This window comes from Vigna unguiculata, chromosome 7 (genome assembly GCF_037176805.1).
Source record: "Vigna unguiculata cultivar grain cowpea cultivar isolate G323 ecotype 2 chromosome 7, ASM3717680v1, whole genome shotgun sequence".
Taxonomy (NCBI): domain Eukaryota; kingdom Viridiplantae; phylum Streptophyta; class Magnoliopsida; order Fabales; family Fabaceae; genus Vigna; species Vigna unguiculata.
In genome coordinates, this window is record NC_140798.1 from 43780938 (window position 1) to 43795770 (window position 14833).

Below are 14833 nucleotides of genomic sequence, written 5' to 3' on the forward strand. Positions count from 1 at the left end.
ATGCAAAAACATTAATTCAAATGAAAATGCAAATTATGACCTAAAAATTCATGATTGATTCAGATCATGATTTTGAAATATTTTAAAAAAATTAATATACAAAATATGAAAATTACTGGGAGTAAGTCTGGTAATGAAGGGTCGGCAGCTGCGGAAGGGCTGGGAACAGCATTTAATGGTGGGGCAGCGCATCATTGAATAGTTGTCCCCACTCTTCTCTTTCCGTCTCTAGTTCCGTCTCTAGCTAATACACTATTTTCATTATTTTTTTCAATAATTCTGAGGACACAAGTTTCATACTATTATTTTCTTCATATATTTGCTACTTCTTGGAAGTTAGTCCTCTTAATTGATTCCGTTATCATTGTCTGACGTTTCATACTAACTTTTTGTTTAGTGCAACATTTTATACTCATCCATAATTATATATTTCCACCCCATCTTAATCATGCTAGATTAAGATATTTTACACATATATATAATTTATGTTTTTAGCTAATTAATAAATCATGCTCATACATAAGTGTGGCTTTTAATTTTTTTAATGAATTGATTGTATCATACTTACACTTTATTTATATTTATCAAAGTATGGTTTTTAATATGAATTAAATAGTTTATTTATGAATATGAAACAAAATTTAAAATATACGATAATAATTATACGTAGACACGTGTAATTATAGGTAAGAAGAAGTTAATGAAAACTTATTATGTGTTTCGTAGAGGTGAGAGAAAAGGACAAATGAAAGATAATTTATTTTGCAGTTTGATGTCAGCGGGAAAATTATCTGTTAAAGAAATTATAAAAACTAATAAAAATCATGAATAAGATAGTATATAAAAGAAGCAACGGATAGATATAAAGTAAAATAATTCAAAGATGGATAGATATTTTAAAATAAGGAAGTATACAAATATATGAGCTAAAGTAGGGTCTCTTTGCGTTCTTAAAGAAACTATATAAAAAACCAAAGCAAAAATTTGATATGATCATGTGAAGCAATTATATTTAAATGAGATATATAATTTTAATAAACATTTGAAGTCAAACATAGTTAAATGAGTTGAATAAGAAATGGTGGTTGAAGATGAGTGGATGTCAATCGGCACATCTGAAAAATAAAAAAAAATAGATACTAAGATGTGTGTTAATCTGAGAGAATCTTGTGTATGGACAAAAAAGAAAAAGAGAAGAAAAAGGAGAGAATGTAGTCTCAGTATCCTCTGGATCGCATCTCATTCCAAATTATTTGTCCACCATATGATTTTGTGGAGTAATCTTTGATCACAGCGACCAATAGGATCTTGTAAGAATTAAATTGTAGTGCAAAATCAGGAACATCATTTTATGCATACAAATTTACCCAATTTTAAAAGACAGCGAATACATTAAAGAGAAAATCCCCCAAATAATGCTGAAAGAATGAGAACTTTAACAATTATTTGTACTGATGGAGCTAGATTTGATAGTAGTGGTTATTCCCTCGTAACATCACACATGGTGTATTACTAATGAGAATTGTAAGACAAAATATTGAATAAAATAGTAATTATCGATACTAGTGATAATAACTTCACAGTCACAATATTATATAATTCTTATGTAAAAAAATATAATTCAGTTTTAAGAATTTCAAAATTTTAAATAATTTAAATTAATTGTTTATTGGAATATTGTTTATTGAACCTGATATTATAAATATATAATTTTTACGATTATTAAATTTAAACTAGAATAATTTTATTATCAGTATATTATTATTAATTAAAATAAATTTAACTTATACATATAGTTTATCTCTTGAATTAATACATTATTTTTTGTTAAATAATCTAATAACCTGAGCTCACTGTTAGGTTAAAAATTCAATTATTCCTTATTAACATCTTAAATATCTTTCTTAAGAAATTTATGTGTTTATTGAAAGTGACAAAGGGAAATAAATCCGTAGTGAAGAAACTAAATTGATTACTAAGTAAATTTTCTTCCATTAAAAAAATGTGTTCCTTATTTATAGGAAAATTTAAATATAATGACTAAAATCATATCAGTCCTTATAAGTTTTTAAATTTCGATCATTATGTCGATCATAAATTTTAGTATAAAAGTGCTTAATTAAACAATAATACTATTTTATTGCTTCTTGCTATCCAGTAATTTTTTCAGCTAGGTATGGAATTTTTTTCTTTATCTAGAGTAGATTGAGAATGAAAAATGAAAGAGGAAAGTGAGAGTTACAAGCTAAGAAATAGTAAACAAAGAACAAGTTAAATTTAAATTTAAGGATTTAAAATAAATAGAAAAAAAAATACTCATTTAAAATAACGAAAGGAGATTTTTTGGGACAACATATACATCAATATAAAGTATCATCATTTTCCTTTAAAAAAAATGTCACAATTAAAATAAAAGAAATATAAATAAATGAGAAAAAAAAATACAATGACACATAGAAAAGCTTTTGTTTTTGTTTTAAAAAGAGGTCAGAATCTTGCAAGTGATGGATATGGATGGAATTTGTGCCTTTTCTCCGAAATATAAATACGCAGAGGAGAAGCGAAAAGAGATGTTGCATCAAAATCAAATCATGCGTGTGGCTGTGTGGCTCCTGGGCAACAACTGCTCAGAAAGTAACCCGTTTCTTTTCTCTTTTCTTCTCTCTTGTGTCTATGGTGGTCGAAGAGAACCCCATTTTCAGCTCCTACCCCAAACTGCACATATTATTTCTACCTTTTTCTATTTAATGGTTTCTGTTTTGGTGCTAAAGGGAGAGAGGAAACGCAGGTATGATACTCCAGAGATAACTTTTTAAACTCTAACACCATTTTGTGATTCTTTCTTGAGGGGAAGGGGTAGATAGATTCATGTGCTTCATTTTGGATTTCAAACAGTGACCAGGGTGTGTTGAATCTGGTTCCAACTGGACCAATCTTTTGGCAAAGTTTGAAAAACCACTGTCATGGGTTTGGTTTGGTTTGGTTTGATCTTCAGAATCCAAGCCTCACCTAAAAATATCTACCCATTTCAGCCAAGGGCCACCATACGCTCCAGAACAGAAATAAAATGTACGGTGTACATTAAAGGCTTCATCTTTTTCACCGGATGTGGGTTTTTGAAGGGTCAAGTTTACAACTTTGCATCCAACAAATAATTGGTGATCTGAATTTTAATACCCTGCAACTTCTTCTGCCAGTGACTGTTAGAAAATCTGTTTTCGGTTTCCCTTCTTTTCTCGATCCCTGTCTCAGCACAAGTTCCCATAGTCAAACCCATTTCTTCTCGTTTTAAGGTTTAAACATGGAAAAAAGCAAAAGTATAAATTAAATTATTTAACGGTTAAAATAGTTAATTTATATAAAAGAGCAATGAAACAAATATGGTTGAGCAATAGTTACATTACATACCTGTTCCCCCCATGTCTTTGTTGGAAAAATTTGAATAAGATGTGTGTTTTTTATCCAAAGTCGAGACATACCCGGAAATTAAGGTTATTTGTCATTGTAGAGCAGTGGATTCATTTGGTCGATTTCTTTTCAACAGTAGAAGGCAATGGTTTAGATAAGGGAAGGGTCCCCTATGGTTAGTATTCTATGTTGACCATTCTTTCTGGGTGCAAGTTGAGTGTGCAGAAAGAGAGATTGACAGGGACTGGGAGAAAATAATTAGTCTGAATTGAAGACCATATTTTCAGTATCTGCCCTCTATTTGTGGTCAACTACAATTTAGAAATCATTGAATTCAAGGAACTCACTCACCAACACAATTTATGCCACTCTATGAGATCTTGTCAAGAATCTGTTCTCTGTTCTCTGTTCTCAGTTACGATTACAATTATTAATTAATTTAAGTGAGGATCCCACCACCATTTTCTACCCCATTAATCCTTTTTCATTTCTCTCTGAAACTGTTATTGAATGAAGTTGAAAAGTGGAACCCCCATGATTAGTTATGGCGACACTTTGTTAAGTAGGGTGATAGAGGTGAGATTTTGAGTGTCACAGAGAGACACACACACACACACAGTGTAACTGTAGAGCCTGCTTGTTCCACTTTCTCAAGTAATCAAAGGACAAGTATTTATCCAAAACACATGTGAATAGCTCCTCTCTTATTTCCTTTTCAGACATTGTTGGCAAAGCTTTAACCCATTACTTTGTCCCTTCATTCATACTATTAAATATAAAAACTTTTGAAGTTGCCACCAACAACGCCTAATGGAGACAACGCCTGCAACGTGGACTCACCTCTTTGCCTTAAATGCATGGACCTTCCAATTAGGCCTCGCATCTTTATTATTTATGCTGTGGGGTACCCCACACACATCTTTCTTCATCCATTTAATATCTGCAATCTCCTTCTTTTCACACTCATTGTATATATGCATTTATTTGCTCTTTAGCTTCAATGAATAGGGAAAAGAGAAATACAACAGTACTCTTCCTTTTCATTGCGATTACTTTTTCTTCACCATACGTCTATTCTTCCCCCTCACTAATCATGCATTCAATGACTCACCATGGATATGTAACAAATGGAGACAAACACCTTACATCACATTAAAAAAACGTACTCCTACAACCCAAAATAATTTGTGGATACCGTTTCTTCACAGTTCTATTCATTTTTTTCTCCTTTTCACTCTTGTCCAATTTAACAATGTGTACTTAAATTAAGAGATAATTAATTAATCTTAAATGAAATATATTTTCGTTAACCAAATCATGATAAATACTCAAGCAAACGAGGAAAATTGGGAATTAATAATGGATGAGGGAACTGAATTGCACTTTTATCACATGTAACTCATCAGTCAAAATTGGGAAGAGAAATAGGTTTGCGATGTAGTGCAGGTAAGTGAGATGATGGATGCATCATAAGAAGGTCCAAAACCAATAACCTTGCAATGGAAAGCAAGTCACTATTCATTGTCTGAAGATGTTTTCCCTGTTTTACCCCTATCCGATGTTACACGTTACACGATTCATGAAGTGGTGAATGGGTTTGTATTTTTTTTTTTTCCAACGAAGGTACCTAATAATGTAGAAAATTGAAGATGTGGAAATTGTTTTGAAAATTCTGCAAGGCTCCTAGTAAGATATGATCTGAAATAAGCACTAGATATAGAAATGAATTTATGTTGAAGTTGTAGAAATGGCATATTTATGAAGACTGGTTAAGAAAAGTTATGGATGGTTATGTAGTGAGTAGCCAATGGTGTGAGTAGTTTGAAAAGGGAAAATAGGTGTGGAAGGAGAAAAGGTAGGGAGTTGGGGTTTGAAAATGTGAGGAAGGGAAAAGTTGAAATGTAGGTTGAGTGTGATGAGTTATATATATATATATACTGGGTATGGTGCTCAACTAACATAAATAATGATTAAAAAATAGAAAGGAAAAGAGTTTTTGGAGTGGGGACAGGAAGGTGCGATAAGTCATAGTTGATTTTAGGTGTGGTGAGATTGAGGCTTATCTTTCAGTGTTCACAAATTGGTAATGGAGAGAGGGGCATGGCATGGGGACTTTGCTTATTCCATTAATTGATTCCTTTCATGGGTCCCTCTCAAACGGAAAAGGACACAAAATATTGTCTTTTTCGGTTTATCAAGAGGGAACCAACTCAAGATCTCTATGCTTTATCTTTGGCCCCTCAAAAAACAAACAGATAAGTGAATAAATGAATCACTCAATAAACCTTTCACTCTCAAATTCCTCTAATATTATTATCATTATCTAATATTTACGCACTCCACCTTTTTATTATTATTATTATTTTAAATTAAAAGTTCTTTTCTGCCATTTCAGCACAGGGAAGAAGTAGATCCATCCCCTTTATGGCGATGGAAAAGGGATATTTAAAAAGAAATCCACGTCACTTCACTGTGTCTCTAGCTTGAGGTTTGGCAATTGTTGATGGTATTAAAATGAGATTAGGATTAGATTTAAGAGGGTGGATTAGATTAAGAGATGAAAAGAAAAAAAAAAATAGAGAGATTGGAAACACGTGTAAAAGGGAGAGGATTTTGACATTGTGACAGGTGGGATGTGAGGACCCGCAATAATGTGTTGGTGCTTTAAGCGGTGTGATTGCTGGAGTGGGGACCTCGATGGCATGGAGGGTAAGCATGGAAAGCAATTTTCTCTTATTACGTGGAAGGAAAAAGAGGCTACCCTACTACTACTACTACCAACATTTAATCTCATTTTATAATGACAATAATAAATTATATTATATTATATGAAATGATAATTCCGAGAGAATAGTTAGACATCTGCTATAAATCCGTCAGCCACGTGTGCGATGTTGACAGTAAAGACCACACATCTCAGCTGAGGAAAGCAGAGGAAATTGTCTAACTCGGTGGAACTTTGTGCCTATCTTTACCACATGATCAGGACCACGCCATCCTTGCGCAAAACCAACCAACCAACCAACCAACAAACCATCCTTTCTAGTCTTCCCATTCAATTTCACTTATCTCTCTATTTCCTCTTCCTATTGCTTTTCTGTGTCTCCGCCCACTCAATTTTTCACCACCACTCGGGCCAAACCAAACCAAACCAAACCAAACCGATGCAGGAATCAGGGAAATCATGTTTTTCATCTATAAATTAAAAAAATAAATTGAGGGTTACTATAATATATATGATCAGCCACCCACGTACATATTCATCCTTCCCCCACATACACTTTGTCAAAAAGATGTTTGCTGCTCTAGTAGCCCTAGAAGACAATAAAAAATAAAAGAAAAAGAAAAAGAGGAGAAAGAACATGTAGGTAAACTCCATTACATCCCCAAAAGAAGAAAAGGTGGTTCTTTCCCTTCCTTTCCTCCATCTTTTTTCCCCCACCATATCAACCACATTCTTATAAAAAACCAATCGAATTTTGATTAGACTTCACCATCAACCTTGTCAGATTATAAACACAAGGGCACAAACAAATTACTAAACACAATTCGGGCACATCAATGGTCTGGTCGATTTCCCCATCCAAAATTTTTACCAATCCAATTCATTCTCTATCTTCCAGCCAGCTCCTTCCACTTCTGCTCAAAGCTGCATCAGCATAACACTTCCCCCCACCATGGAGACGACCCCTTCTTTCACTTCAAAATCATATGCCAATTCACATGATTCACTCAAGCTGGTTTTCTTCTTTGATCCCCGCAAGCACAGGGGTGAGCAACCAATGGATATATCATTCTCTACTCACCCGCAGGTTGTTTCTGCTCCGCTGGCTTCACTTGAACCGAGGGCACAGAATGAACATGAGCATAAGAAAAGCCAGTAGGAACAAACTGAGGGTGGCTCCCAGAGGGTTGCATTGCAGCAAACTGTGCGGGATGCAAAAGCCCCTGTGTAGGCAAGGCACTGCTGCCTTTCACATTGTTTGCGGCAGGGGAATTGCCGGAAGAACCCGATCGCTGCATCTGCTCAGGGCCACGCCGTGGCAGATAATAATTACTTGGAACAGTGGTGCTGGAAGTGGAGCTGTTGGATTGTGAATGCACGTAAGGATTTGAGAAGAAAAGTTGGGCCTGTGGCAATGCTTGCTTTGATATCTGCTGCTGCTGCTTTTGCTGCTGCTGTGGCAGTTGGGATTTACTCCCAGTGCTGGAAGAGGGAGTTAGCTGAGGGACATTCAGTATTGACGGCACATTCCTGCCACCAACAGGTGACGATTTTCGAGCAGGCACAGCAGTGTTCTTGGCTTGCTGGGAGGACAAGGAAGAACTTTGGCTTATCTTATTGCTGGCTGTTGAAGCAGAAGTTGTCCTTGGGCTACCAGTGTTTTTGGACATTGAAGAAGTGGTTGGTGAACCAACCATGACTGGGGGAGATGGGGACTGGGTGGAACTTGCAGGTTGCACTTGTGCTGTGGATGATTTGGGATTTGTTGCAAAAGAAATTTGGGTATGAGGTTGCTGGGAACGAGCCTGCTGCTGTGGAAGATTTTTGACTGACGACGCTGGTGTAGTTGAAGCCATGGATGGAGGTGACTGCGAAGTGGTTGTTGCCCTTACATTGTTCTTCCACTGAGTGGAATGACCCACGGCGCTGCTGCTCTGAGGAAACGCCGATACCGCATTAGGAAACTTGGTTGCCATTGAAGATGTAGAAGGGAGGTTATCAGAGTACACATTGCCATTGCTTGATGGGGTCTTGGTGCGAGCGGTGGCTGCAGCGGCAGCTGCAAATTGGCTCTGCTTCTGATGCTGAAGAATTTGCTGCTGATTTCGCTGCATCTGTTGCTGAGTAGTGGCTGCATTTGTGCTGATGGCAGCAGGCATAACAGAAGCAGAGGCCCGGGAAGAAGCAGAACCGATGTTGAGGTTGCGACCAGAGGTATCAATGACATTGTTGCCACCGGATATTGACGCCAGTGAAGGATCAGTTACGTCTGGCCTTCCGAATGCGATGGATTGCCCCATTGTTGCTGGAATTTTCCCGGACATTGCTTTTCTCTCTTCGTCTATATTATTAGAAGAATTAACATTTTTCCCTTCCTCAGCGGTATGATAATTTTTCTTCAACTGGGCACTGGCAGCTTGTGCAGCTGCCATTATATGATAATTATGATTGCTCTGCATGATTGAATGATTTTGTGCGATAGATGAGAGGTCAAGACCGGGGGCGCCAGAAGCTCCATTGATGGGTGCAAATGACATGGCAAACGCAGGAGCTGTTTCACCTCCAGCCTTTGGACCAGGGTGTTGTTGAGCTTGCTTTTTCTCAGCGTGACCACCATTGGAACCTGCACCACTTATTGAGGCAGGTGTCATCAAAGCAAAGTTCGGCGTCTGCATAGGCATTGCAAAATTTTGCCCATAAATATTCATGGTAGCACGAGTGAGACGACTGTCAGCAGTGGATGGACTGTCTTCACCGCCCATCTCATACTCAATTTGGCGAGCTGGATGAGAAGTGTGATGATTCGGCCTCTGCTGAGGTTGCTGCTGCAACTGTAGTGGCTGTGATGGTGGGTTTTTGGAGACAGGAAAGCCTTGCAAGCTTCCGACCCCATTGGATCCAGTAGCATTATTATTAGGCTTCTGTTGTTGATTTTGGGCATGCTGCTTCTGAGAAGAGGAGGATCCACTAGACATACTGGTATTTTGATGGACCTGTTGGTTCTGCTGTGACTGAGCAGGAATTTGCTGCTGCTGAATCTGTGAAGGATGTATCATTTGAGAAGAATAGAATGAGCCATTGAAGAATGGAAAGGCCTGGGCATGGGGAGTCCCACGGTACCCAGGTGGACCACCAACATGTGCTGGAATAGGAAATGAGTAAGCATTATTCTGCAGAATGGCCAAGTACGGAGTTTCATTGCCAGGCATATTTGGATAGCTGAAACTCATTGTTGGGGCAGCCGCAGCAGCAGCACCTGTGCCAGAAGCATTAGGAGGGGCCGAATTGGAGACACTGGATGGTGTTCCATTGCTTGAAACTGGCAATGACTTCACAGATCCAGGCCTAACAGATGCAGCGGCGGCCGCTTGCTGCTGATTCAGTGGGAATATGAAAGCAGGGCCATGCTGAAATTTGTGACAAAGCACAAATAAATTAAAAAAAATAAAATACAAGACAGAAGGGGGAAGACAAAAAGCGTTTACAGTTTTAGAAGATAGATAAATCATACCAAGATATTACTAGGTGCTCCTGGGGGTAGAGCTTGCTGTAGCAAAATTTGCTTTCTTGATGAATTATCCACATTGGCAGGTTGAGAGGCTTTATCCTTCTGCATATGTCCTGTAAACATCGAAATACCGTGCCCTTTCTCCTGAGAAGAATTTGTAGCCCTGGCGGAGACATTGCCGTGCAACTCTGTGGAGGGCACAACATTAAGATTGCTAGGCTTGGCGCCATACAGCGATGCAGAACCTGCTGCTGCTGGCCAGAATGGATTCATCCTTGCAATTTGCTGGTGATACAATATATTCCGAGCAATGTAGCAGTGGGTTGCACACCTTTTCGGCCGAGGCTGATTAAAAAGAACATGAGGAGGCTGCAAATTTTAAAGAAAATTTATTAAGAGTTCCATTCACTTCGTTTGATAATCAAGTAATTTTTAAGAGGGAACATAAAAGCACATACTGGTATAGCTGCAGATGTCACGGTAGTTCCATCCATGGATACCACTCCTTGCAGAGGGGTCATATATCTGCTAATAATGAGATGAGAAGAGGATCACGTCAAATTTCCACAATAGTACAAATATCTGAAACAACAGTAAACACAATAATTGATCTATCGCCGTACCCCATGGGAGGAAGCCCGCCAGGCCAGCTGGGAACAGACAACGGTAGAGGCAGAGAATTGGGTTGAACTGGAAATAGGGAGAAGAAGAGAGAAACCAAATAAGGCACCAAAAAAAAGAAGAAAAAAAGAGGGAAGTGAAGAAAGCCAGAAGAAGAACACAGGCATTGTTAGCTTCAAAACTGGTAGTACCATTTTTCTCTGAATTTGTTTGCTGCTGCTGCCTCTGAACGTTCTGATGTTGCTGCTTCTTGTTAACCATGCTACCGACATTGCCAATTGGATCCACCCTTTCAGCTTTCTCCAAATCAAGCTGCAAGTCAATTCCTCTTTCTTTCTGCACAAGACCCGCTCTCTGTGAATCAGTTTCTTCGGCCTTTGCTTTCACTTTCTCCATTTCAATAGCCATTGCTTCTTCCTTGTTCATTCTCAGTGCTTTCTCGTCTTCCTTCACCATAGGCTTCGCTTCCTGAACAAACCCAAACTCCTTAAGTACTGATTCTTATACGGAAAGATTCCATAGCTAATACATGGCCCACTTACCTTTTCTGCGTCAACCACCAAATTATTCTCCACATCCCTTTCCGGAGAAGACCTCAAGGGAGGAGGTGGTGCCTGAAAAAAAAAAGTATCCCACCGATGAAAATCAATTATAAAGAAAAAAAACGGAATATCAGAGACAGATTAGGAAGAAAACTATAAGCACCATCAGATCTATCGGGAACTTCTCCTCCCACTGATTTTCACTCTCGGATATAGATGGATTCCTGAAGAACCAAAATATCAATAAAGAAAGATCAGGATTCACATTCAGCGCGAACTCAACACAAAAGGCTGAATGATTAAAGAAAAAACGAAAAAGAAAGAGTAATAAAAGTCGATGCTGCTCACGCTTTAGTCACTTTCACATCTTCACGGTCATCATCTGCTACTTGTCGTATAGGAGATTCCTTCTTGGGCGACTGAGGCACCACCACCTCACTCAACCCCACGTCTTTCTGCTTCTCCGCTTCCTCCGTCGCCTGCTTAGACTCCAACGAAGCGTTGGTTTCTGGCTTCACCGGCTCCGACGAAGCCGGAACCGTTTGAGAATTCACCAGATTGATCGCCTCTGTAACGGACCCAACGTTCTTATCTAAATTAGAAGAAAAGTTTTCAATCTTTGAAGGCTGATCGCTCTCAGCCTTCGTCGTTGACGAAATGGGACTGCTCCGGACGCTCAAGCTCGACGGATTCTCATCCTCGTGCTTCACCGGTCGCGGTCGTTTCCTCTTCGGAGCTGCAAAGTTAAATCCGAAAGAACTGTCAATAAGAAACCAAAAAAGCAACAAAAAAAAAAATTGCCGAGAGAAAGTCGCACCAACAGCAGACATGGGTGTGGCAGAAGAGCTCGAATTTTGCGGGTTGGAGATCGGTGACTTTGCATCGGTGGAAGATTTATTGGGTTCTCGGGAATCAAACTTAGAGGATTCGTTGGCGATGATTTCTTGTTTCGACGGTCCCTGAGGCTGTCTCATCATGCCGTACAAGACTTCCGCGATCTCTATTTCGATCTCTTCCTGCGCCGAAGAAGACGGCTTCGACGTCGTCGTTTTGGGTGGTCGAAACTTGGCTCCTCCATTCTGCTTCTACACTCATCAAAACAACACTGTTAGCACACTTACATCAATACCAACACACCACACCACAGTGAGATTCTCACACCCGGATTCTGGAACTCACTATCTTCTTTCTAACCGAGGCGTTAGACGAGGAAGGCGAGCCCGCCCTCACAGGGGAGGTCGACGGCTGTCGGTGATTTTGCTCCGCAACGATTCCACTGCCGCTCGAAGCCCAGCATTCGTGCGACCTCTTCGTAGACGCTGCGAACAGAAACAGAAAAAACGAGAAGAAAGGTGAGCGCATCGAAACGCGGCGAATTCAGTGAGCGTTTCTGAATTGAGGCGATTTTGCGGTTTTTACCGGAGCGTGCTTTCCGCGGGACGGAGACTCCGATCATCTCATCGGCGGCCTTCCACGTCGACGGCGGCGTTGGTCTAAAAACTTTCGCCGGAGGGAAGCTCTTCCGATGGTGGTTGGAGAGCGAGGAGGGGTTGAGCGGAAGCATTCTGACTGAGGCGCTACCACTGCCGCCGCCGCCATCCTCGTCGTCATCGTCATCTTCATCGTTGATACTCTCTTCCGAAGTGTCTTCTACGCCATCTTCTCTGCTGCTATGCATCAACCTATCTCCTCTTCTCTTCTTGCTCCGACCCAATCGATCTCTCTCCCTCTCCCTGTCCCTGTCCCTCTCGCGATCTCGATCCTTTTTCCCAGTCCCTCCTCGATCTCGCAACCTCGATGGCTCTTGAAGCTCCATCGTTCCATCTTCCTCTGCACAGAACAAAAAAATAGAAAAGAAAAGAGAACAGCGAAACATCGTCAGAATCAAAGGAAAAGGAAGCGAGGGAAGGGTTGGGAGGCTATTGAGATCTGGAAGAGAATTGCGAACCTGGTGAGTCTCTGAGACTGTTAGTTCTGTGCCTTCTTCTGGTTAAACCATTAGCGGCCATAGTGCTTCTTCTGGCTTCTCTAATCCTGTCCATTCCACAACAAAAATCCTCTCTTTCCGCCGAATCAGCTACACCCTCTCATCAACAACCATAATCACCTGCACCCCAAATTCGCAGACACGGAGAGAGAAATTTGATATTTGATATTTTCAACCCCTCAAATTTGATTCTCTCCACAAAAGATCCTCTTTTCCTGTTATCAAAATTATCAGAGAGATCTTAGGGGGGACTGCTATGTTATGCTTTGCTTATCTCTTTGTTTTCCCTTCTTCTTCTCTTCCTCTAGCTGCTGAGGCTGCACCACTCTTTCTTCCCCTTCTTGTGCTCCAATCTCATCTCTTTCCGCTATTTCACTCTCTGCCAAACCCACTCCAAAGACTCCTGGACGGTCACGATTCTCCACCGCGTCACCTGTTACAATCCCCACCCTTCTTTACTCCACCAATCCAACGGATCCCCTTTCCTCATGACATCATGGCAACACCTCAACCGTCCATCTCACCACTCATGCATTACACCTTTTAACCTTTTCAGCGCATCACCTCCACCTGTCCACTTCTCTCTCTAACTTTCCAATCTTTACTCACTGCCAATTTGGTATAATATCATTTTGTTTAATTATTCAATTAATGCAACAAATTAATGTCTTCTACTTTGAATTTTATTTTGCCGTTACGTTAACAGGGAAATTATTTTTTAGGAAAAGAAAAAACCTCCAGGGGTCACCTGATATAACCGGTTGCCAGGACTTTGGTAAAAGCAAACATGAGACACCACCATCACAAGGAATCTAGGTGACCGCAGAAAATATCGTTTCCACCGGTCAAATTCTTTAATTTGCTTCCATTATTACCCTTTCCAGTTTCTCTAATTTTTTAATTGATTGTATATAGATTTTATATTTGTAATTTCAGAATAGACTACACTAGAGGGCCCACGTTGAAATAAATAAAAAACCAAAAAAGCATTTGTGCTCTACGGACCAGATCCTGGTGTTATCAGTAACACATGATTTTTCATCGTTGGATGGGTCCGACGTGGCACTAGGTATTCATTGAAAAAACAAGCAGATTCCAACGAACCAGCGAGTCCGACATGGCACCTAAACCAAGAGGTTCGGGCGCGTCCATCGTCAAACCCCAATCTCCACCGTCGAAGGCTTCTAATTGGACGGTTTAGATATGCGCCGAAGCGAGAGTAACTCAGAGTCACGGTCACGGAACTTCCAAGGAGCGTGGCCCCACCAATAGCTGCCGATCTAGAAATTATTTTCTCTCCTTTGGCCTAATTGTCACGTTCGCGAGATGTGGTAGCTTCATGACATGTACATGGGTCCCACCATTAAACAATTCATAAATATTTATGAAACTTATCTAATAGTAGTATCTAGTTGTTGAAAATTACACCGCAGTTAAAAACTAAATAAACAATTAATTAAAAACCAAATGTGTTTAGTAATTAAATAAAGCAGAGACAGAGACAGCAAAACCAAATTGATGCACGCGCTCCTCAAGCTTAAGTCCGTGCAATTTAATGAATTCCTTAGAATCATATGTACACGTTCTCTGGTTAAAAAAAATGATTGAGATTAACTTAAACCTATATTTGAGTGATGTTTAACAATAACAATAATTTAAAATGAAATTGAATAAAATGATTTGGTTGGAGGAACGTGGCAGAGAAATTATGCAACATGTGGAGGTTGTGAGAAGGATCGTTGGTAGAGTTGGATATTGGTATTGGTTACACTTGGTTCCGGTTTTGATGAGGTAAATATCTATCTCGATTGTAAACCAACAAATGCAGGAAAAGATAGCGTCACCGGGCGGAGACTCTGCTTCTCTGATTTTAACTCCAAAAGGCAAAACTAATTTTTATTTCAGGTCTTAAAAAACAGGTCTAATATCAGCGTGGAATGCGGAGAAAGTGTTAGAAAGAAAAATGTAAAATAATAAAACCATATTTAATTTGATAAGGCACAAGTCAGTGGAGGTATCTACCTTTTCATTATAAAATATTA

General features: G+C 39.5%; 1 protein-coding gene and 1 long non-coding RNA gene across 3 annotated transcripts; one reads left to right on the plus strand and one right to left on the minus strand.

The window, feature by feature from the left end:
• Nucleotides 1–2485: 2485 nt before the first annotated feature.
• Nucleotides 2486–3467, plus strand: LOC146884885 (uncharacterized). The gene is made up of 2 exons (XR_014983885.1): nt 2486–2788; nt 2896–3467. It is a non-coding gene; the product is annotated as an uncharacterized LOC146884885 (long non-coding RNA).
• Nucleotides 3468–6581: 3114 nt separating this feature from the next.
• TIC (time for coffee) lies at nt 6582–13152 on the minus strand. 2 transcript variants are annotated; one of them, XM_028080658.2, is made up of 12 exons: nt 12753–13152; nt 12224–12634; nt 11984–12123; nt 11622–11889; nt 11153–11540; nt 10968–11028; nt 10805–10876; nt 10454–10730; nt 10265–10331; nt 10100–10166; nt 9645–10010; nt 6582–9540 (listed from the first exon to the last, which is right to left on the minus strand). In XM_028080658.2, exons 1-12 carry the CDS (start codon nt 12844–12846, stop codon nt 7207–7209), a joined length of 4545 nt encoding a protein of 1514 aa, XP_027936459.1. In that variant the 5' UTR covers nt 12847–13152; the 3' UTR covers nt 6582–7206. The 2 variants fall into 2 exon arrangements, with proteins under 2 accessions (XP_027936459.1, XP_027936458.1); XM_028080657.2 differs by having other exon boundaries at nt 10100–10169.
• Nucleotides 13153–14833: the final 1681 nt, after the last annotated feature.